The 24,907-nt window shown below is 38.0% G+C and overlaps 1 protein-coding gene across 1 annotated transcript; it reads left to right on the top strand.

The window, feature by feature from the left end:
• Window positions 1-4,265: 4,265 nt before the first annotated feature.
• Window positions 4,266-24,907, top strand: serpine2 (serpin peptidase inhibitor, clade E (nexin, plasminogen activator inhibitor type 1), member 2). The gene is made up of 9 exons (XM_041811599.1): window positions 4,266-4,464; window positions 7,292-7,571; window positions 12,095-12,322; window positions 12,970-13,167; window positions 19,943-20,141; window positions 21,002-21,099; window positions 21,728-21,814; window positions 21,947-22,030; window positions 24,337-24,907. The coding sequence occupies exons 2-9, from the start codon at window positions 7,310-7,312 to the stop codon at window positions 24,372-24,374; spliced, it is 1,194 nt and encodes a 397-aa protein (XP_041667533.1). The 5' UTR covers window positions 4,266-4,464; window positions 7,292-7,309; the 3' UTR covers window positions 24,375-24,907.

The raw sequence follows: 24,907 nt of genomic DNA on the forward strand, positions 1-24,907 counted from the left end.
GGAGCTGTTTCCCTTGGTGTTTTTTGTTTTATTCTAAGATGTATCTGCAAAAATGGAACCTTTTGATGATTTTCTGGGAAGTGTATGGCAAACACCAGGTTGTTTTAATTTTTTTTTAATTTAGGTGTATTAACCAGGAAAACCTCATTGAGATTAAGAATCTCATTTACAATAGTATCCTGGCCTAGATCAGCACCAGCACAATTGACAAAAAACAGAGCAGTTGCATTCATGGAAACACCAAATCCAGAGTCAGAGAGCAGAGAGTCATCACTCAAAACCTCTACAACCCATTACATCTTCCTCCAATGCCTTCAATCTGCCATCAAAAAAGATTTAAAGAGACCAGCTCCTCAAGACATAAGGTCTCCTGTAGCATTGAATTAACCTTTAAAAAAAGACTGGTTTAGTTACACATTGCTGACATGGGATATTCATCTTTGTACAAGTACTGTCATGCATAAATACAGGTACATCTGAAAAAGAATTACAATATCATGTTTCCTGTGATTTACTTCAGAAACTTAAAATTATGTATATTTAAGATTCATCTCATACAACATACTTTTTGGTTTAAATCTCAATGATTACAGCCTACAGCTCATGAAAATCAAAAATCCACCATCTCAAAATTTAAGAATATTGTGGAAAAGTACAATTTGCAAAGGTTTCCTGAACCTTCATTCGCTAGCTCTGGTTCAGTACACACAACTGCAATCATGGGGAAGACTGCTGACTTGACAATTGTCCAGAAGACAATCATTGTCATCTTCCATTAGGAGGGTAAGCCACATAAGGTCATTGAAAAGGCTGGCTGTTCTCAAAAGGCTGTATCAAAGCATTTTCATGGAAAGTTGATTTGAACGTAAAATTATGGAAAGAAAAGGTGCACAACCAACAGGGATAAGCTGTTGATGTCAAATAAAGCAGATCCAAGAACACAGGGACGATTCTGGGCTGAGGATGGAGTCAATAGTGCTACCGCACACAGACAGGTCCAGGAAATGTGCTACAAGTGTCGTGTTCTTTGTGTGAAGCCAATCTTGAACCACAGATTTCAGAAGAGGAAAAAACCTGGACCATTGCTCTGTGGTCAAAAGTCCTGTTTTCAGGTTAAACCTAATTTTGCATTTCATTTGGAAATCAAGGTCCAAGAGTCTGTAGTAAGATCTGAGATGTCCAGAATCCAAGGTTTTTGGAATCCAGTGTAAACTTCCTTGGTCAGTGGTAGTTTGGGATGACATGTCATTGCTGCTGTTGGACCACTGTGCTTTAACAAGTCCGGAGTCAAAGCTGTCAGTTTTATGGAGATACTGATTTCCTTCTCCAGCAGAACTTGGCACTTGCCCACAGTGAAGCCAAAACTACCAGAAACTGGGTTGCTGACTGTGGTATTACTGTGTTTGATAGGGCAGCCAGCAGGTCTGACCTGAACCCCACAGAGAATCTCTGGAAAAATGTCAAGAGGAAGATGAGAGACAGCAACAATACAGATGAGCTGAAGGCTGCTATCAGAGCAACCTAAGCTACATAACGCCCCAGCATTGCCACAGACTGATTGGCTCCATGACACATCACACATAGATGCAGTAATTTGTGCAAAAGGAGCTCCAACCAATTACTCAAGATTTCCTCAGCCTGTCTTATTTCTGACTTATTTTGGGGCTTTATACACCTTTATCCAGATAGGACAAGGGGTAGAGTCAATAACATGGAAGACTGACAGTAAGGAATAACATGCAGGGAAGGAGCCTTGAACCCAGGCCACCCTCTTCTAGGACAACCGCCTTTATACGTGGGGTTTGCAGACATCCACAAGCTATCAGCACCCCCATCAAATGTTCTTTTAAAACAGAATGGAATGATCTGGCTTTTGTTGAACAAGATTACCAGTGCTTTTCGCTTGCAATGCTCTCCAAACTCTTGATGAAAACATGTTGAGTAACACAATCTTTTGGAAATTCTGGTGCTTTTGAAAGAGAAATTATCACATGACTGCACACAATTTAGTCATGCTGTAACAGGCAGACATCACACTAGGACAAAAAATCAAAAGAGAATAAACCCAGAAATGGGCTCTTGTTCCTGTGTTTACATGTAGACCTGCTGAGTTCAAGCTTCATCTTGTTTTATGATAAGAGTGCTCAACAGTAACATGGTGAAATCTGCAGCAGGATGCACTTAGATCACCTTAAATAATGTCAGTCATGTCAGGAGCTCTTATTCTTATCCTAAAATGGAAATCTTGTTAAAAGGCAGAGCTTGAAATTTAAAAAAAACATGGCCTAGCATGCCACGATTACAGCTGTGTGTTCATTAACTGCCTCCTCAATTCACTACCTCCTGAAAACACATACACAGTGACCCCTCTTCTTATTACACTGTTTATTTACACAACAGTCCCATCTCCCAGCTGGATATGCAAGACCCCTTCTCTAAACACAAACTACAAAACCACAAAGGCTCCAGACAAAGACCCTGCTTTGAATCCAGGCTCGCTATGAGTATCCCATGCTGGGGCACTGCATTCTCAAAGTCTCCACCTGTGTAGAGGCTACGTGACTGTAATCCTCTAAAGATAAGGCTTAGCACAGAAAATATACATGTATATGTTATTATGACAGACTCAAATCCATTCTTTGTTAAGATAAACATTTACAGTGGATGTAGTCATAATTACTCATATGATCTCATTTAATCCTCTGTAATTTAACCTCCATGCAGCTACTCATAATCCTGTCTTTTGGCTGCTGGAGGGTTGTAATTGAGCTCAGCCTCTTTCTTAGTGTGTTTGTATGTGTGTATGTCAGTGTGTTTGGGACGTTGCCCACCAACTGTAACACCTCTCAGGATAGAAGAAGTGATCCTTTGTGAAAACGTGTCTGCGCAGGGCAAATTGTGCCCAAATTGCCTATATTATACTTAAATTCAAATATACCGAACCCCCCTTTGCAAAGCATTTTTAATCCTTCATTTTTAACTCAGTGTGGAAGTTGCTCCTCTTTTTCTTTTTTTTTATTGCTTGAATGATGTTCAAGTCTTTGCCCTTTCAGTTTATCTTTGTGAAAGTGTGCAGTTTTATGACTTTGCTTATGTCTGGGCACTGTTGTTGCATTTAAGATGTGCTTTGTAAATACATTTTCAGTTCCAATAAAAACCTTGCAATTAAACAACATGAGCAGTTACTTTGAAATCAAAGGAAAAATTTAACTTATTTAAGGTATCCTTTGAACCTATTAGTTTTAACCACTGACTCAAGGTAAGCTGGAGATGTGCAGAGCTTTGCCAAACTAAATTTAAAAAACTCCATGATTAAAGGTTAAATTAACAAGTCTTTCCCTCTTTAATTTTACCTTTAAGAAAACAAGACATTTTGACTTTATTAGCTATTTAATAAGGTTTATTGTTTTAGCTCCTGCATCATGAAAATAGTAGCCCAGCAGTGATTTGCACTACGTACAGGGGCATCTAAAAGAACTAGAATATCTGAATATCATGAAAAAGTTCATTTTCTTGTGATTTAATTAAAGAGGTTAAACTTCCATATATTCTAGATTCATCTTATACAAAATGAAATATTTCAAGACAAAATTAAATTATCTCAGAATATTAGAATATCACAAAACACCAGTCCAAAAAGGGACAGAAATGTTGACTTTCGAAAATGTGCTCATTTATGCACTCAGTAATTGGTTGGAGCTCCTTTTGCAAAAAATACTACATCTATGTGGTGTGGGTGGGGTACATTTTATTTAAGAAATCATGACTTAGAAGTCAGTTTGTCCTTTTTCAAAGACAAAACAACAATTTGACACTATTATGATTAGGAATTAGGGTTCTGACTCACGTAAATGCTGTGTATTTGCTATTTGGATCAAGAAAAATTTCAGGCCTGCGGTAATTTTCCACACTACATTAAACAAATATGACCAAGATGACAGATTTAAAACGTTTCGACATTCTTCATTAGTCACTTCCTGCTGTAAACACCTTTTGAGTTTTAAAGTTATGTCAAGTTAGCAAAAGTAAGCAAAACCAAAGGCCAACAAAAGTAGCATATATGTGGCATGTAAACTTTATATACTTGTAAGGAAATGCTAATTGCTTGGCAAAGTTCAGTGAAATTTTTAGATATTTGAACGAGGATTTGAAAAAATATGGAACTGATGGTATTATTTCGAGTTTTAGGTCGAAAATCTACCGGAAATTAATTTCCGTTGGTGTGAAATTGACACGAAGATACTCCCTTCATGCTCCGCTGTTTGTAGGCGGAGTTCAGTCCAATAAAGTCCTCTTTGAAAAAACTGTGGCGTTAGTAGTCGCCCACATTTTGACTGGAATACTGACAGTTTTGATTTTATAGCGAATTTATCCTCGTTTTACGTTGGAGCCGGAGTAAAAAGCCGAGAAAACAGTCAAACTTTCACCTGCGGGAAAAGTCGAAAGAACGTCACCTCGTGATAGGTAAGAGCTGCCGTTTTGACCGTTACATCAATCTTACAACCGTTCTTTATAATTAGCCCCTATAAACGGGTTAGAATGTTGTGACTAGCTTTATAAGGTTTTGTAGCATCTTCTACTCTGTTTTCTTTCGACGGCAACTGTTTTATTTACCGTACAAATATGAAATGTGTATATCTGATATAAAGATTACACAGCTTGCCTGTCAGGTGTGTTTTATTTGATGCTTAAATCAGCAATCACGAAGTAACATTAACCGATCAAAGAAAGGACTTAGTCTTGTTTAAAGTTTAGACAGTTGCAGCCTAAAGTGCGTCTCGCATCAAGTGTTGGGCAGCTTTATTCCTGAAGTTGCTGCATGAAGAGGCAGTTTCAGTGTAAATGCATGAAGCATGGCGAGATTGTTAAAATGTTTTGGTGGGTCATCATTGACATTTGACCAACATTACTCCTGGAAAATATGTTTGATCTTAAATTCTAGCTCATTCAGCAAATCTGGACACATCACATAGCCTACCTTGCTCTATGCCTGCAAATTAAGGCAGGGTTCTTTGAACTTGACCAAAATAATTCAGCTTGAACATCAGTTAAACTGAGGATAAAACCTCTGCTGTCATTTATCAAAAGAGTGTAATTTTCCACAAAAAATACCCACCAATGTCTTTTCACAGCTTTTTTCCCACCAAAATTGGTAAGAAACAAATTAAAGATTTAGGTACCAGTAAGAACATACATGTTTCCAAAGATAGCAACATGTCCCTCCAAGCCAGTAGTTTTTCAGGCTGACTTTGGTAGCTTCACCTATTCTTCTTTAATGTGGGGAGGCTGAATCACTCTCCTAATGATATGATTCGGTCTAAAGTTGGAGATTAAAATAAGTGCCCAGTTTCACTTGACTGCATATGGTGAAACATTAACATTTTAGACAGTTTGAATAAGAATTAGTCAGATCCTGCAGAGCTTGATGAATGGCTTTGTTGCCTAAGGACACAATAAAATAAATGTTTGGTTTAATTTTGGTTGGTCATACAGTCATAAAGCAATGATTATCCCAGTGAAAATATTCTTAAACAAGTTTCAGCACTGCATTTGATGTGTCTTATTATGATAAAATATTGACTGTGTTCAGGTAAAACAGTAACCAGTGTCAGACAACTAATGGGCACTTGAGGCTGCCTTGGTACTTTCAGACTCAGTCCCATTTTTAACCTCAATCCTCCAAGTGCCCCCTTCCTATGATAAACAGAGTAATAATGGGTAGTGGTGAAATCAACCACTTATAAAATAGGGCAACCCTTTCAAGTTCTTGTAGCTGATATGATGAATTTACTGCAAATGTCCTCTACAAGATTTTTAAGCATACTTGTTTAAAATGCACTGAAATAACATTAAACTTAGATTGACGATGGTAGGCATAATTTTCTAATCTTATTCACCAAGAAACTAAATCAGTGTTTAAAAGGCCTCAAGCACTTCAGCCTACACCTCCAGCTCAACAAGAATGGGGACACCCTATCCCATAGAAATGCAAAACCCTAGGGAGAGGGTTAAGTGGTTGGGGCCAGGAGTGTACTGGGACTGAGCCAGTTGATTTGTAACTGTGGCGTAGGACTGTTTTCAAAATCTAGATACTCTCTTTAACTTCCTCTTCTACATCTTTCAGCCTTGTTCCTGCATAGATACATACAGCAATAACATGCTGCCAGCAGACCCGCCCACAGAATTGGCTGGACCCCTGATAAACCCAGAGAATGGGCCCATTTTTCGCCAATTTTTGACACCTGTAACTCCTTTTTGCAATTTTTAACCACTTTTCACCATTTCCCCTGCCAATTTTGGACCCATTTTTACTTCTTCTAATCAATGTTTTTTTGCCACATTTGACCAATTTTTGCTCATGGGCTAGCATTTTCTACCACTTTTTCTGCCAATTTTTTTTGCAATTTTTTGCCCATTTTTCCAAACTTCAACCTATTTTACTGCTTTTTACTGCCTATTCAGTACTTTGCCTCCACTTTGCCACTTTTTTGCCCATTTTCCCTCTATAACCATTGTTGCCACTTTTCATTCATTTTGACACATTCAACCCATTTTGCCTCTTTTACCTGCTTTTCACCTTTTTTTCCCATCTATTTTGACAGTTTTGTTTTCTTTTTGTGATTTTTGTACCATTTTTACTTCTTTGAGCCCATTTTTGCAACTTTCTAAAACTTTCTTTTGCCACTCTTACCACTTTTCACCATTTTGTTCCTCCATTTTTTTATACTGTGCAACCCATTTAGGCAATTTTCCCATTTTTTTGCCTCTTTTTGCATTATTCAATTAATTTTCCCTTAGAGTTATTTTAGTTTCTTCTTTATCTCTGGCATCCTGACATTTCTGTTAATCATAGCATAGCTTTGAGGGCTGACATTACTTTTCATATGATTAAGTCAGTGTGCCCATCCACATTTTAAACATACCAAAAAGGTAATTCTGATTTAGGAAAAGTGGTTCTCATTTTGAAAAATATTATATTTTACCACAGCAACATCATAATCTTTTTTTTGTTTCTTTGATAAGAGTGGTTATAATCCAGGTTAAGTGTGAACTATAGTTATCACAGATGAACTTCACTTTGTCAAGCCCAGAGGGGAAATACAGTTTGCTTTTGTTAAGCTTTAATTAGGAAAAAAAAAGCAAAACTTTTTTTGAGTCATTTTTTTTATCATGTGTAATTGGAAAATGGATTGGAACATTTAATCAAAGTTTGTGGAACAAATAAGAGATTTTGTTATTAGGTTATATTGTTAATTCCTACTTTAATACTGTGTTCTTTGTTTTTTACCAGATGCTGTAGAGGTTAAAAATGAAACACCTCTCAGTGTTGCTGCTGTATGCACTGGTGAGCTTGTATGGCCATATTGGTGTGCTGTCCCAGGCTCCCACCTACGGTGAACGAGGCTCTGATCTTGGCATACAGGTTTTTCAGCAAGTAGTCCAATCAAAGCCTCTGGAAAATGTAGTTCTGTCACCTCATGGAGTAGCCTCTATTCTTGGGATGTTGCTACCAGGAGCCCATGGAGAGACCCGGAAGCAGGTCCTCAGTGCTCTCCGCTACAAGAAAAATGGTAAGAGGGCTATCTGGTGGTAGAAGCTTGGACACTAACTAAAGTTTTGATGGTGTTTTATAAACTTTTACTAAATTTTCTCTACACATGACCAAACCTTTAGTGATTACAATAATATTTCAACTGTTGACAAAATTATGATGCAATCCTTGACTGTGTATAAGAAGTGGATGCAGCCTAGAGTCAATGCAACACTGCATTAAATTTGCATTCTCTCAGTGACCTGCATGGGGAGACTTTGATAGACACAAAAATATTTCTATTGCAGAAAAACAATCATACTCTAGGTCTCTACTAACAGCAACCTCCGGTGTTAAAAAAGAAAGAAGAAAAAAATTGCATTTAGCTGACTCGTCCAAAGTCAAGTAAGCACATTGTGTAAGCCAACTTCCTACAGAAAGGGTGCAAAGTTGGTATCTAAAATGTGGCTAACGGTTGCAGTGCTAGCACCGCTGGCTTTTAAGCCTTTTTGCAGGCAGTGGTGGAAAAAGTACATGACAATTGTACTCAGGTAAAAGTTCAGTTACTCTGGCTAAAATTTACTTCAGTAGAAGTAGAATTACTTATGTTTATGTTTTTAAGATTAGGTGTTTTCTAACAAACACAAGCAACAAATCACTCTGTATTATTGCCAAAACAATATTAGATTAAACACTAACTGTTCTTTCATATAGGCCAGGCATTTATGTAAGGATGACATAACATGATACATGAATCAGTGTGAATAAAATATCTTTATCAGCCTACTTTCACCAGCTTTGATCACAGTTGTAAATTTCCTGACTTGTTGAACATAAAGCCTTGTAGCAATCATCATGAAAACTAGGGCTAAAAAACTTTGAAAAAATGTTAGATTATTTTGACTCATAGGCCAGATGCAATGTGAAATGTTGTATTAGGGGAATTGTCATTTTTATATCATTCACATTTTAAAAAAAGAAAAACATTTACAGAAATATTCTAGAAAATAAAGATGCTTCAACATTTGCATGATGTGTAGAGCATAACTTCTATGCTGCAAAAAATTGCGTGAAATTGTTTTAAACACATTGTCAGGTCAAAGAAGCATTGTAACTTCTGTGATTTGAAAACTGCAGTAGGACATGTTGTGATTTACTTGCTGTAATTGTCCAGCTTTAGTGTCCACTGAGGAGTTCTAAACTAAAATATGAACTTTCCTTATTGACAACAACACCATGAAATTATATGGATCTCCAACAAGCTTTTTTTCAGGTCAGGTCACACCTCTATAATGAAATAAAAATACATCAGCTGTTTAAGGATGTGCTACTGTGTAGTCAACAGAGGTGGAAAAGTTACATGACTGTTCAAGTAAAAACAGTTCTTCTGGCTAAAACTTAAGTTAAAGTATAATTACTGATTTCAAAATGTACTCAATAAAGTACAAGTACCCAAAATGACTACTCAATTACAGAAATTTGAGTAAATGTAATAAGTTACTTTCCACCTCAGATTGTAGGTTAGCATGTATTCTTGGGCTGAATATTGTCACTCATTAGCTTGGTTATATGTGAATACCTGACACAGCCTCTGCAAAACTAGATCAAAACAGTGTTAACTAGGGGTGGGTGTGATTACGGAACAGCCTGCTATTGGCTGACAGACACTCAAAGAGAGTAACAATATGGTGGTTAGCATTCAAGCTAGCGGTAATAAATGATCGTAATTCAATTCAAATGGATAAAAAGACGTTCAATATCGAGTTTACTGGTGTGGATTTAATCATCAAAGTCCCCAAAAGTCACACGAGTTCCAGGCTCAGTGAAAATGCTGCTGAACAGGATTCAAAAGCATCAGTAGTGTCAATGGGGAAACACTATGGCTAGCTTCAAGAAGAAAAACAAGTAAGATGCAATGATTTATGGTTCAAAAGTAATTTAACTTTTGATAAACTGTGTCACTTCTTGTCTTGTACGACAGCACCGGTCTGGAAGGCGTTTTAACGATCACATTCAGAGAAAAACTGTTACACAGCCTCCATTCTTTGCTGCTGCTGCATGTCCCTTAGTTCTTCTTCGCTGCGCTAAAAACAGAAGCCCTTTCATACAGTGGTAGGGAAGAAGAACTGATTTCCGGTTTATAGCACTAACATTTTGCATGGCTAAACAAAGCAAAATATAAAGCTAAACCAAACGGTATCAGATAGGTACATAAACTCATGTACTCACTGATACCAATACCTGCATTTTAACCAGTATCAGACGTAGTTCCAATACTGGTATCGGAATCTGAACAACTCTATACAGCATAGTATCGCGATATTTTGTCTGGTGACATACCGTATCGTATCGTTCACCAAGTATTGATTTTTTTCAAATTAATTGTTAACATGAACTGGAGTCTATAATGATGGACAAATAAAATAAATTGTTTGGACAATTGTTTGTCCAGTGAGGTTGGCAGAGGTGAACGGTCATAGAGAAGCAGAAAGTTAGTACAACAAACATGGCAGCACCAGGGGAAAGACATTAGAAATGCAAGAAAGGCATGAATGAGATGGACATGGCACATGAGGTTTGCAAGAAGTGCTACATGAAAATAAAATACTGTGGAAATATGACAAACATGAGGGCAAGGCTAACGCTAAATCACCTAACAAATGAAAAAAATGGTGTAGATGGTGTATTGCAATATATGGTACCACAATACTCACTGTATTGCAAAATGTGTAAAATTGCAATAATATCAAATCTTGACACAATTATCGTGATTGTATCGTATCGTGGGGCCACTAGTGATTCCCACCCCTAGTGTTAACCATGCTTTTCAAATGAGCTGCTGTCAATGCTATCGGTACACTGCTGTTTACATCAGATTATAGAGAGAGTGGCAACAAGGCAGTGGCCATTTAGAACAGCTATGGGGACTGCTAGTGAATTTCAATAATTAGACTGTGTGAAATCAAATGGAAAATATTCTTATTTATTGTCACAGTAGACATTATCATAATAAGTTGGTGGTCACAAATGACAGTTTCAAGTTGAGCCCGACCGATATGGGATTTTTGGGGCCCATGCCGATACCGATGTTGAGGGCTAAAAAAACTGATATCTGATATAGTGGTCGATAACCGATATATTGGTCAATAAGAACATTGATATACACAGGATATATTACTGTACATGAACACTAATGTGGACATGTGAATTAACAGTTGCATTTGTCTTTGTTTATTTCACAAAGATGCAACTTAGACGACATTAAAACACTGTGTAATACTCTTTTATTGTGGCTGTGGACCATATTAGACAGGAAAATGGCAAATGGAGAGCCATATTAACATCGTTGTGGCAAATATGCACATAGAATATGTTTACAATGTGTTTCTTGATAACCCTGAGGAAGGCCACAAGCTTAAATGCACCTATTTTGTAAAGTTGTTCTCTAAAGATCTACTATTAGTGAATCTTTCTGTCTCCACACTGGTAGAATATGTCACAGGAAAGATTAACTCTGTATGAATGCTTTTCTGGTTTGTGCTTTTCACAGTAAAAGTCTGGTTTAGCATTTCTATGGATAAACTTCCTCTGTACACTGAATCAAGTCGCTTTTAGCGGGGTTCATTGAGGTAAAACTTACTAAGGACAGGGCTTTGAGAGCAGGGAGATGAGGCTGACATGCAGAAAACTCACACCCTGTGTGAAAGCAGCACCGGCAAGACCTGGAGCTGATGTGTGGCACACACAAGTAGCAAAACAAGCCGAGTGTGTCCGAATGCAGCAGGGACTGCTGCGCAAGGACTTGGCTGCCTGTGAGTGCTTAAGGACGGGGAGGGACCCACGGCAGCAGCTGCTGCTCACTGAGAAGAGCAACAACGATACGTGCTTTCACGTCAGTCTCCAAAACTCTCCAATAACACCAGAAAAAGTCGCTAGATTTGTCACTAGTCGCTTTTTTGAAAAAGAGTCTTTAGAGGGGTCTGAAGACTTGCTAAATATAGCAACAAAGTCGCTAAGTTGGCAACACTGAGTAGGGTAGAGCAGCTGTGTTTGAGGGGGCGGGGCCAGGCTCGGGCTGAGTTCAACAGGGACACAGAGCGACAGGAGCAGAGACAAAATCCCTGTGCAGCAAAAAAAGTTAATATAATGGCTACATATTGGCCGATGTTGATTGATCTGTGATACGCTGTAATTGGCCCTATTAATTGGTCTGCCAATAAATCGGTCGGGCTCTAGTTTCAAGTGTTAATCAAAGCAATATAATGTTAATCTACCAAATGATAATGCATTGAGTGCAAAGAGATGATATGCAGGAGATGTTTAAAGACATGGATACCATGTGATTGACTTATAACAAACATGTTAATCTGTCAGCTAGGATAGTTGTTGCAATGCTTATCACTTGATGGTCTCTTCTGGCTCCACAAAAACAAGATAGTTATGGCCAAAATGCCTAACTTTTTGCTATAAGCATTAGTTCACAAAGTAGTGAATGCTGTAAGCATGACTATGTTAACTTTTATAAGCAATCTATGGAAATAATAATATTTCTTTACTTCACAGGCCCATACAGGATGTTGAAGAAGCTGCACAAGGCCTTGACAGCTAAGTCCAACCAGGACGCTGTGCTTATTGCCAATGCCTTGTTCACACAAGAGGGCTTCCCCTTGGAGGGGACCTTTATAGCCACCAACAAAGACAACTTCCAGTGTGAGAGCAGGAGCATGGACTTCAGCAACCCTGATGTGGCAGCAGAAGAAATCAATGCATGGGTCAACAACAAGACCAAAGGTGGGAGGCACAGATGTGTCATCAAAAACAAACTCGAGTTATGCCCAAAAAACCTTTTTAAAGGCAGGCATACACTACAAACTCAACTGTTATATGGAGATTGTTATGACACTTGATGCAGAAATGACCATACCTGGTAAGAGCAGCCAGTAATGTCAAAGTATATTCAGAATTTTAAGAGAATTTAAAACCCGTAGACCACTTCTTTTTATTTTTTTTGCTAAAGATGTATGTATATAGAGGTGTATTTATAAGTATTCCTAATCAGTTAAGGTCTAGAGCTTAACATTTGAGTACAAATTATTTAAATTCTTCAGATTGTGTTAGAAATATACATAGTGTTAATCTATTATCAGCCTTCTGACAGCACATAGATGATGAGAGTTGCATTAGTTGTTTTGGCTCGCTGTATACTGACTTTAAAATCTAGTCTATTCTAAGCCTCATACATTTGTACTATTGCTGAAATTTTTGCAAGGCCCAAGTCTGAGGCCAAGATTTTCAGATACAGTCAAGTTTCTTGCATGTACAAAGGTACACCTGGGAGATAACATGCATTATTTGTGTTGAGTTGAATGTAAAAATATATTTTTTTCTGATCAGACTTCTCTAACCCTTTTAATACTCCTGTGTGCATATTTATCCAGGTCACATCCCCAGCCTGATCAAAGCAGACATGCTGGACGCGGCTATGACCCGTCTGGTTGCTGTCAACTCAATCTACTTCAAAGGCTTATGGAAGTCTCGCTTCCAGCCCGAGAACACCAAGATGAGGCCCTTCAACGGGGGCGATGGAAATGTATACAAAGTTCCAATGATGTCCCAGCTGTCGGTCTTTAACATTGGTGAGTGCGGATGTGGGGAAGGTTTCCGATGTGTCTGCTGTATTCGACTTGCTCTTTGAATATTTCTTTGCCAGTGTTTTAGATGCAATGTGATGCCTCATCAAAAATGTTCTTAACTACACTCCACCAACCTATAACATTTACTCAAAGCTTCCTTTATAGTTCCCTTAAAATACGGTATTTGAGACGCACTGTTAAAACCTATTTTTTCAACTGAAAGTTGGCTGTGTCCTATCTAGCAATAAGACCAATATATCAGTATAAAATGCAGAGATATATGCCATCATGACTCTAAGCCACCACCATCGCACATCTCATGTGACCACACTGGATTAAAATCTCACCCTCATTTATTGTGTGTTGGTAGCTGCTGCTTTCACGGCTTAAAATGTGCAGAGATACAGGGTGTAGCAAAGCAGACCAGGCTGGTGGTGCCACTTTGGAACGTGTTTTATCCCTCGCTAGGTGGTAATTCTGCATTTAAAGAAAATGGTAGTGTACAGTGAAGTAAATAAATGTTACGGGGTGCTGGTTTACCAAATAAAAGACTAGTGACCAAAAGAGATTTGCCAAGCCACTTGCATACTGTGGGTCTTTACTTAATATCTATGTTGTTTCTGTTACCATACACAGAGGTTTTAACAGCTGTATTGGTAGCCAGCAGGTGTGCAAATACCATATGGTAAAAACAGATAGTACTACGAAGCTACACCGTAACACAATGTTGTAAACATTACTGATTCCAATGAATACAGTTTGGCCTGTTTATCACTCTGGGAGACCCCTGTAATAGATTATTTCTCTTTTACCTCTGCCAAGGAGGTTATGTGATCGGGTGGGTTTGTTAGTTAGTTTGTTTTCTTGTTAGTTTGTTAGTTAGTTAGTTTGTTTGTCAGCAATTTCAAACTGGTTGGTTGGTGGGTGGGTGGGTTTTGTTGGCAGGCAACATAACTAAAAAAGTTATGGACGGATTTTGAATAAATTTTCAGGAAATGTCAGAAATGGCAAAAGTAAGAACTGATTAGATTAGGGACGGATCCAGGAATTCTTTAAAGGATTCTTCACTATTGGGAGATAGGGCTAATGGTGGAGGTCTGCGCTCTCTGAGTGCTTTTCTAGTTTACAAATGGGGCTTATTTCGGGGATTTTTATGTGTTACAGCTCTAAATACAGATTATACGCTGTTGTGATGTAGACTTAGTGATGTCATGCCTTGGTCTGTTGACTATTGTAAGTGAATCCTCAAGTTTAGCACTTTGGCCAATCCAATCTTGTTTCTTTTAATCTTGATGTGTTTTTGCTGGCCATTTAGTCACTCTTGGAACTAGCCTAAAACAGCTGTGATGAGAATAGAATAGAATAGAATATAAACACCAAATATTAATATATACAATAGAAAACAGTTTGTATATTAAACAGTGCAAAAATAATGCAATATAAGTGTGAGGGCCTTATCATAAAGATGACTTGTTTGTTAGATAGTGAATCAATATGTTATCCATGAGGGATGCTCTGTTATGGTAGAAATCAAAATCAGGACTATTATAATGTTAAAATCACAATTATTAAACATTATTCTTTATGTTACCTCATTTAATATCATCTGTATCATATGCATTTATTAAACTTATTCCCTCTTAACACTTTATATATTTTGAATTTGTCTAAAATCTAAAAGTGAATTAACATAAGTGGGTAAATATATAAATATACAGAAATTACAAGATATAATAATAATTTTTAATTAATAAATAAAAACTCTGTTTTTTTGTCTTGTAAATATATTATTGCAGCCAAAATATAACAAGAAACACTAAAACATAAAATAGAACATGACAAAACTTCTGTGCAAAATAAGCACAACACAGCATGCGGCACAGCAGTTTTTTAATCTTAATTATCCCGTTTTCATGACCTTGGGATGCCAAAATGGACAAAAAAGGTTAAATGCGAAGCTCCTTTATTAAAGTTTTCAAACAGAGTGAGTGAAACATATTAACTTTAAAACAGTGATGCTCTGAAATTTTCTTTGGATGCCTAAAGTCACCTTTAGAGTCAGTGTTTGCTTAAATAATGAATTGTCTGTCCTTGAGTTATGTATGCAATATCTGCTTGAAAACAAATGTGTAAAAGGTTACATTTTTAGCTAGCGTGTACTTTACAGCTTTCAGTCACATGACTGCTGCTGCTGAGACCTGGAGGGCAAAAGGAGCTTAGGAAAGTGGCATACTCCATTAAGTTGCTGTGTAGGCATTTTAATTTTCCACCTTGTTAAAAAAACATGTTTACATCACTTGACAGCCGCAGAAGAATGGTGCTAAACCTGAAAGTATTAAGCACTTGTGACCCTTTATACAGCACCAGGGGCACCATTTCAGTCACAAAACGCAGCAAAATTCTTACAGAACTTCACTTGAATGACTATCATCTAGTGTATTGGTTTTCAACCTGGGGTCCGGGACCCCCTTGGGGTGTGCCAGAGATTTCAGGGGGGTGCAAGGCTCTGTCTGCTTCAGGGTTGCCAAAATCATATTCACTCATACTAACCAACAAAATCATGATAAAACACTTATGAATAGTTCATGCGTAGGTCTGTTGGTAAGAAAACCTTTGTGTGGGGCTATTTTATATAGATTTGAACAATGAAAACTTTGAAATTTGACATTAATTTTTGACATCCGTGTTTCACCTTTTGTTTGGGTTGGTCCTGGGGGTCCTCTATGATACAAGTAAGGGGGGGCTCATAGGAAAATAGGTTGGGAACCATTGATATACTGTATGTTTAGCAGAGAATCCCTCCCCTTTCCCATCCAATCAGATGAAAGTCTTTAAAGTTACAGAGTTACATGTGTTTGTGATGAGGTGGGTCAGTAATGCTGTTGTTGGGGGAAGAGGTGGGCAAGAAATTCAGAGATGAATGCTAATCAGTTTACATTAGCACGGTGATGTTATGGAATGATAGTAGGATCACTGTCAACTGTCTCTTTCAGTAAAATTTCTGGGGAGGTAATACTGTTTAAACTGCAATATTTTAATGATGTCAACACAATATTTGATGGCAGGATTAGCAGAAGTCTTTAAGGTCAATAAAGGGTAACAATAAACAGAGCATCTAACAGCATGAGTCAACAATTTCCTCTTGGCTTTCTTTCACTGATGATATCTTTAGGAGTAAATCAAGGCTTGTTTCCTTATCGGTAAGTATATCAAACTAAACAAATGGTATCATGTAAAAGATTTAACTAGTTAGAGCACGTAGGCAGCATCTGAGACTGGTAAATGCTCAGCTGCATGCAGTAACAAAATTTTCTTACCTGTCAGGTAGGTGGTTAGTAAGTGTGTTACATCAATGTAACAGCTATACATACTCAAAACTTCTCATTGAGCAATTATGACATAAAAACACGAATACATGGATACAGTCAGTGTCATACTCAGGGGCAGGGGATCCTGTGGGGAAAACCAAACAGAATACGCTCCCATTATTTCCAGCACGTATTAAAAGATTGGACAAATGATCCTTTTCTACCTCGTTAATTGACCTGTAAGAGATCAAATCACAGTCTCTGTAGATATGAGAAATTAAACTTAACACATTGTCAATTAATCAAACATTTATGACACCCCTGAAACAATCAAACACTTTGTTGGGTAAGGTGAAATTGACATTGAAGTTGCATGCAATGAGGCACTGACTAGGGACAAACACATTCAGATTTTAGATTCCTTGGAGCAAGCTCTCTCATAAGATGACTTGCAGCCACAGTTTTCTCCACATTGTGCATTGGTTGGTTAAAATATGAAATGAAAATATTGAAAAAAATCGAGATTTTAAAAAAGTCTGTAGGTAGTGTAGAACGGCATACAGCAGCTCTTTGGCATTGGAGTAAGTGGTTTGTTCTCCCCCTCAGCCAGAAGCAGATGTGATGTTTACTGGGTGCTCCCCTTGATGCCATCTTTATCTATTTCTTTGTGCATCTTTACATGCAGGCTATTCTTTTACTCTCAGATCTGTTCATTTTCTGTAACTTTAGTTAGTTGTGATATTTTTGATTTTTGATTTGTTTTGCTTTTTATATCAGCAGATTCCAGTCTGTGATTCCTGCTTCAGCTTCTGTGTAGCCGCAGAGAAACACAAGCTGAGACATGCCACATCCACAGGACATTATTTGGTCCTGTGTGAAATGAAATGATACACCAGTCAGACGTCTATATTTAGATGAACTATCAGAGTTGTGTAGGCGTGGCGGGTACTGCAGATAGATTCTCACACAGTGCTGGAGTTAAACTGAGGTCATGTTAAGCTGTGACGCACGGAGGTTTGTGTCTCTCTACCATTTCCTGCAGTGTGTTGACATTAGTCTGAATGTCTGCGATTTGTTTGAGTTACTGTCTTTAAATTATTTCAGACAGTTCATTGGGAAAAAAATCCGTAACACCCTAAATCTTTTGACTCAAGCGTGATAAACTTGTATTTATATTCTTGATGTCATGACTTCAGAACATACTGCGTTGCGATTTCATTTGCTGCCAATATAAAGCTAGAGGAACTGTGTGGTCCAAGATAAGAGGATGTTTGTGGTCTAAGACTCATGTTGGGGCTTGTTTTCTTTGGCCAAAAATTACTTTGACATCAAAGTTAAACAGTACATTTGTCAGTCTTGTTTTGCAACTTAGGATCATGAAGAAGGGGTGAGAAGAGTGCTGTTCTTGAAAAAGACGAAGAAACCCCAAGTTATAATCAACATTAAAAGTTTTTTTTTTTAAGTCGAATACAACTCTTTTAAAATGGATCTTTGAAAGCACAGTAGAAATCTAAGTCATGTCTGTGTTATTGTAAATTTCAGTATGGAATTGAACATTTATCACAATTTGCACAGCTGCAGGAAAGTACTATCAATGCTTAGATTTCCATGTAAATTCCCACACATTGTCTAACCATTAAAAGTAAATTAGAAAAGCACTCAAACAGCATAGACCTCCGCCATTAGCCCTATCTCCCAATAGTGAAGAATCCTTTAAAAACATTCCTGGATCCAGATGGTGATCCAGACCACTCCCAAAATCTAATTCGCAGATTACTCCCTCCCTGGTGGGGTGGAGACACAATGAGGCAAAGCACTGGCTTCGCTATGGTTGGACTGTCATGGCAGAAGCACCCATGGTCTCACCAGATGTTTGGAAGTCATGGCATAGGGTGGAATATTCCTATATTCCTCCCAGCATTGTGAGTATTTTTGCTACAATTCGCTGTCTTTCTGTCTGTTACGCTCCGACTTGTCTCCTTGACCGGGCATGCGTCTTTCAAACTCTAGAAACTCCAAAACTTTGAATAAAAACACACCAAAAACATGCTGCTGGGATTGAAGTTACTGATGTCTGCCATCTTCTGGTGTAAAGTGGTAACAGTGCGGACCTCTGGCATTAGCCCTATCTCGCAATAATAAAGAATCCTTTAAAAAATTCTTGGATCCAAACGGTGATCCGGATCAGTCCCAAAATCTAATCAGTTCTTCCTTATGCCATTTCTGACATTTCCTGAAAATTTAATGAAAATCCATCCATAACTTTTGAGTTGTGTTGCCTGCCAACCAACCCACCAACCAACCAACCAACCAACCAACCAGTTTGAAATTGCTACTGACCCAACACATCACGATATATAATGACATATTTAATAGTTCTGTTCTGATAGTGTATGCTGTGCAATGAGATTACTAACACAGCACCAAACACACAAACAGTTTCAGTCACTAAGACCCAACAGCCTCCTCTCTCAAAACTCCAATAAACAAGGAAAGTGTTGCTGTTAGCTACCTGTTTTATCTGTTTCAGAACTATTTCAGTCCAGTTCCCTTCCTTATCAGTCTGATCTTGATGTGTTTAAAGCCTGGTTCAGACCAGAGTTTCACGACAACATTGGGTTGCAAAGCACTTTGAACTTTGAGCTCTTCAAAAAATTAATGTATAAAAATGTAAGAGCAGTATATCGGGTCACTGTGGTTCAGTTGGTACAGCCAGTTGTCTCTCAACTTGTTGGTGGTTCAATCCCCAGCCCCAACAGTCACATGCTGATATGTCCTTGGGTAAGACATTTAGCACAAAATTGCTCCATTGTTGCTTCAGTGGCTGGAGAATGTGTATGGATGTGTATCACTAGGATTAGTTAATCATGATGACCACTCTACACGGCTGAATTTGCCTTCAGTGTGTGAATGTGGAGTGGATGGCTAGGTATGAGCTGCAGGGTAAAAAGAAGGCTTTTCATGGTAATTACTACATAAATAAAAGAAAGAGCAAGATACACTTAAACAGGAGACACTGTAATAAGGATACACCAGGTCATCAACATAGCGTTGGTATTGTTAGGGAGCAGCTTTAAAAGTTCATATGTTACAGCAGATGTGAACGTTTCTGCCTGTATATATACAGCAGATATCAGCCTGACATATCACCAGAATGTTCTATAAATGGTGGTACAGATCATTTATGATCTAAACCTTATTTTTTGTTTAATCTGTCAAAAGTAATTTAGTCCCAACCCTATTGTCTGATGTACAATGAAAGGTTTATTTTACACCCATACAAGGAGATGTTGACTGCCAGTCATGCATCACTTTAAAAAGGTTTATTCAGTGAAAAAGAGAGATGAGAAGCACCATGATTGTAGAGACAGTAGGACCACATATAATCAATCTCTTTATCACCAGGTGAAAAATCCTTCAGGTTTCATGCGTTCCGTATTTTTAACCCCTTACCTCTTTTCCTCTCCCAGGTGTAGCCAGCACACCCCAGGGACTGAAATATAAGGTGATCGAGCTGCCCTATCACGGTGGCTCCATCAGCATGTTGATCGTTCTGCCATCAGAAGAGGACACCCCTCTGTCTCATGTTATCCCACACATCAGCACAGCCACGGTGCACAGCTGGACTTCACTCATGCACACAAGAAAAGTTCGCCTACTGATCCCCAAGTAAGTCAACCTTTCCAGTTTCCCAGATACAGCTCAAAAAATGTGAATATTGTGGAAACATTAATTTTTTCATAATTTTATCACTAAAGTTAAACTTTCATATAAAGATTAAATATGTATAACATTAATTATTTGAAGCCTGTCTTGTTTTAATCTGTATGATTGCCTTATAACACATGAAAATCAAAAAATCCAGTTTTTCAAAAGAAAACAATATTACATCAAGCCAGAAAAAATTATTTGAAATATAGAAGCACCCATCCTCTGAAATGTATGATCGGTTATGCACTCAGTGATTGGTTGAGACTCTTTTTGTGCAACATCCTCCATTAAAGCATGATAATGTAGCATGGCACGGACAGTCAGCCTGCGTCACTGTTGAGGTGTTACAAGGTTTAGATCAGGCAAGTTGGCTTCAAGTTTGAAGTCCAGAAGTTAAAATGATCAGCGAGGATTTGGGGATCCTCGTCATCTGGTGTTGTTCCACTGTGTTTGATCAAATTCAAACATAAATCGACTTATGTTGCACGGTCAGTCATAAGTTAGAAACTTGTGTTAAAACTAGGCTATGTTGGACCTGACACAATGCTACTGTTAAGTGGATATGGTATTGTGTGAGCCATATCTTGTAGTATTCAAGATGAACACTCCCTATTTTTTTGTTTTAAATAATACAAACATAGCATTACCTAAAGTGGTTTTATACAAGTTGTATAACAGATATCGCCCTCACAGCAGAAATTGAAGTTATAATTGCAGTTCTATTTATGGAAAATGATGAATGCTAGAGGAATTGTTTGTGTTCACTTTACATGAATGTGACTGTAACATTGTGCTCTTGGATGTTTTATTGTCTGCAGGTTTACTGCTGAAGCCGAGGTAGATCTGGAAGCCCCCCTGTCAGCGTTGGGAATAACAGACATGTTCAGTCAGGCCAAAGCTGACTTCAGACACATCAGTGAGTAAAAGCACAGTCAGTCCTACCATACCGGTGACACACTGTCTCCAAGTATTTACAACAGGTCTATTTGGGTATGAGGACAGGCTTCTAAATGACAAATATTGTTTGCTGTTTACTGCCAGAGCAAGTGGGAAACAAACTGTCTCACCATGCAGTGTGAAGAAATGAATCACTGGTTAACACTCCATCTGTTCTCCCCAAGTGTTGAATTAAAAGAAACACTCAGCAAGGCTCTCTGGTGCCATCATGTGGTGTAATGTAAAAAGTGATGTTAGCATATGCAGTGTTACGGGCACATAATAGATTGCAGACCTATTTTAAAAGACAGACTAGATCTACCTTCTCTTGTTGCCTGCTTTTACAAGGTATAAAGTACAAATGTCTTTTTTTATGTCTTTATTGATAGAGGAGGACAGTAGATGGAGTAAGAGGGATTAGAGAGTGGGGAAATGACATGCAAGAAAGGAGCAAGGGGCTGGACTTGAGCCCACGCTGACTACATACATGTAGAGCAAATAACAACTAGGCCATCTGGTTTATGTTTCCTAATAAATTTTTCAAGTTGTTTACCACTGAAAAGTTGCTAATAAATGATTATGAACCTGTTCTACTCCTGTTGTTTTAGGTGCTGAACCTCTTTATGTATCCAAGGCTCTCCAGAAAGCCAAAATTGAGGTGAATGAAGATGGCACAAAAGCTGCAGCTGCCACCAGTGAGTATTTGTTTTTAGCTTAATTTTGGACTTAAATATTGAGTGTATTGATAATGTACTTTCAGTGTAATACATTAATTACAAAAATACATAATCTTATGCCATCTGACATGCTTTCATTATGTTTGTTAGCTGCCATTTTGTTGGCCAGGTCATCCCCACCCTGGGTCACAGTGGACAGACCTTTCCTCTTCTTCATCAGACATAAACCCACAGGTAACTTCCTCTAATTGCATATGGGTTTTCTCATCGTTAAAATAATTCCAAGAGTTTCCCATTAGTATGGCCTGTGGACCTCTGATAATTTGCAATATTTTTCTGTGTTTTTAAACCTGAATCTACTGTGTCTGTAATTTTAAATTAAAAATCCCAGGGTAACTTAATAACCAAATCTGGTCCACACATAGGTCCTCTTATAATAGTGAACCATTTCAAATCAGCATCCCGGTAAATTTGGGTAGTCTTTTTTTGATGATCTGTGCAGCTTTTCTGTTCCTTTATATTTTTTTGGTTGGAAAAGCAGGCATAGTGAACAAATGTTTTGACACTTATAGGCTGTTCATAGTGCTTTTCAGTGTTTGTTCACAAATGACTTTAGTTTGCCTAACTTGCTTCCTATTAACCTACTACCCATGCTTACATAAGGATGTCTGTCTGCTCAGTTAGTGCATACAGTGCTTCTCCCATCCCTCCTCATAACACTTCTCTTTACCTGTGGCTGATGTTGTGTCAGTACTATTTATGTCTGTTTTACAACTAAAACCAACTCAAATGTGTCACTAAAAATCCATGAATCACAAACAGATGTTTTGCATGTCCACAGAATTGACCCCTGAAAACCCAGTGAATGGTTTCTCCTAGTTGTGGCTTAATGCTGACATCAATTTATGTGTGTTGGATCAGTAGCATTCGTGCTAGCGTCCTGGCTAAGAGTAACTTAATTTTTGGAGGTTGAAAAGTTTGTCAAGCTGTTAATGGATTCAGATGTCTTTTAATTCCTTTTCATCACTGTTTCTGCCCATTTTGCTGTATTTGTTTCCACATGAAACCCATTTGTAGCACTTTTTTTTTGCTACTTTTTAACCTTTTCACTAATTAAGCTTCCTATCTTAAACTGATTTTCGCCATTTTAACTGCCCATTTTTGCCATGTTTTTCATTTCTTAACCCATAATTGTGGCTTTATCACATTTTTTTGCCTCTTCAACCTTTTTTGCAAACCTTGCAAAGCAGATTTGCCTGTTTCTGTGTTTCTCACTGGCGAATCCATCTTAGAGCGCTCCCATCTGAACCGTTTGGGCCCAGTTAGAAAGTGACAGGACCAATCAGCGACAAGGGGCAGTATTTTCAGGCGCGGCGGAGTCGGGATGTAAGCAAACAGCAACAAGAGGCCGGTGCAATTATGGCGGAAGAGGTTAGGTGGATGCTGCTAAAGCGCCAGTTTTTATCAGAACTTGACATTTCTTTGTAAAAGAAGAACAAGGAACAGCACTGAGTTGTTTTCTTTTCAAAAACGACAAAAGTCGTGTACTGACATGTCTAGTCGTTATGCAGTTCTGTACGGAATTTACTCCTCGGTAGCGGCTACGTCACATGTTTTGTTGCTCTGATTGGCCTGTAAAAATGTGACAGAACATTCATCCAATCACCCTCTGAGTTTCTATTCAAAATCTCTGCCCTTTCCTAAACACTGTCTATGAGAGGTTTACAAGATAGATATGTGAAACAAATCCATCCAGCGTGTCAGGTTATATTTTGGCCACTTTTTAACCACTTTTCATCACTTTTTTCCACCAGTGTTTTAACCCTCTTTTAAGCCGTTTTTGCAGAAAAAAAAAGAAAAAAAATCCCTTTAAGTTATTTCAGTTCCTTCTACGTTATTCTCTGGTATCTTGAGGTGCCCATTATGCTATGAAGTTTGACATTACATTCCAAATGTTTTAGTCAAATTTCCCATCCACATTGTTTACAAGTCCAAAAAAGGTCATTCTGTTTTTAGAAAAGGGGTTTACATTTTGAAAAAGGCTATGCTGTATTACCGTCAAAATGAATGAAATTCTTTTTTTGTTGCTGTTGTTGTTGCTTTGATAGGAGTGGTTATTATTCAGGTTTAATATAAATTATGGTTATCACAGATTAACTTAAGAATGATTTTCCCAACCTCCGTTGGCCTCCACATTTGCTTGGCCCCAGAACGCTCCCCCCTTATCCCCTCTTTCTGTCTCTCTGATGGCTCATCTGCAGGTGACAGATGCTACCTTAACACATAGGTTCAAGGTCGTAGCCCAGTTTTTAGCGGTCAGTGTCCTGAGCACCAAAATGTCCACAGCATTAGAGTCTGTTGAAAACAGTTTGACTTTTTGTACAGTGCCATGCTTTTCAATATCATGTCTTTCTCACTGACCAATCAAAGTCGAGAAGTGCAGGACTTTTTATACTAGCTTGTTCAACAGAAAAAAGGAGAGAAGGTTACATAATGATTGTTTTGCTCAAGTATGATTAGTTCTCTGTCTCTGCCCACAGGAACTATCCTCTTCATGGGCCAGATCAACCAGCCTTGAGCCCAGACTTGCTGGCCAGCCCCTGGTAGCATCATAGGCCAGTATGGGAAATACTTCTACACTGCCATGCATGAACACAGACATCCATATAAACACATACACACAAACTCTGCTGTAGACTTATGTACAGTGTGGACATATGATGTTATTTGTTTTAAGTATGCTTTTTATGTTATCTGTTTTCTGTAACTATAACATGATTTAAAAATGGTCTGCTGACTAAATTTTTCCAGCCTTTTTAATTTTTTTAATACTTTTTGAATTTATCACATTTTTTAAGACTTTGAATGTCCAATTGTGTATTTTCTCAGTTCTGGAGTAAGATAAGTTTGGTTGTCATGTCATTGTTTCAGTGTTACAGTTCTTCATTTTAAGTCAGGTCACTCCAGTCTGTTAAGTTTCACTTCTAAGTTATGGCAGCATGTAAGATGCCTTTCATCCAGCTTCTGTAAAATGATTGTTTCCCTTATTAAGGAAGTCTTTTGTTTTCATTCTGCCATTATATTTGATTGAATAAATACACGTTTATAACA

This window comes from Cheilinus undulatus, linkage group 2, assembly GCF_018320785.1.
Source record: "Cheilinus undulatus linkage group 2, ASM1832078v1, whole genome shotgun sequence".
Classification (NCBI taxonomy): domain Eukaryota; kingdom Metazoa; phylum Chordata; class Actinopteri; order Labriformes; family Labridae; genus Cheilinus; species Cheilinus undulatus.

Coding starts and splice junctions, on each gene's coding strand:
- serpine2 (XM_041811599.1), top strand. CDS start 7,310: ATGAAACACCTCTCAGTGTTGCTGCTGTATGCACTGGTGAGCTTGTAT. Junction 7,572..12,094: donor TCTCCGCTACAAGAAAAATG/GTAAGAGGGCTA, acceptor TTTACTTCACAG/GCCCATACAGGATGTTGAAG. Junction 22,031..24,336: donor CATCAGACATAAACCCACAG/GTAACTTCCTCT, acceptor CTCTGCCCACAG/GAACTATCCTCTTCATGGGC.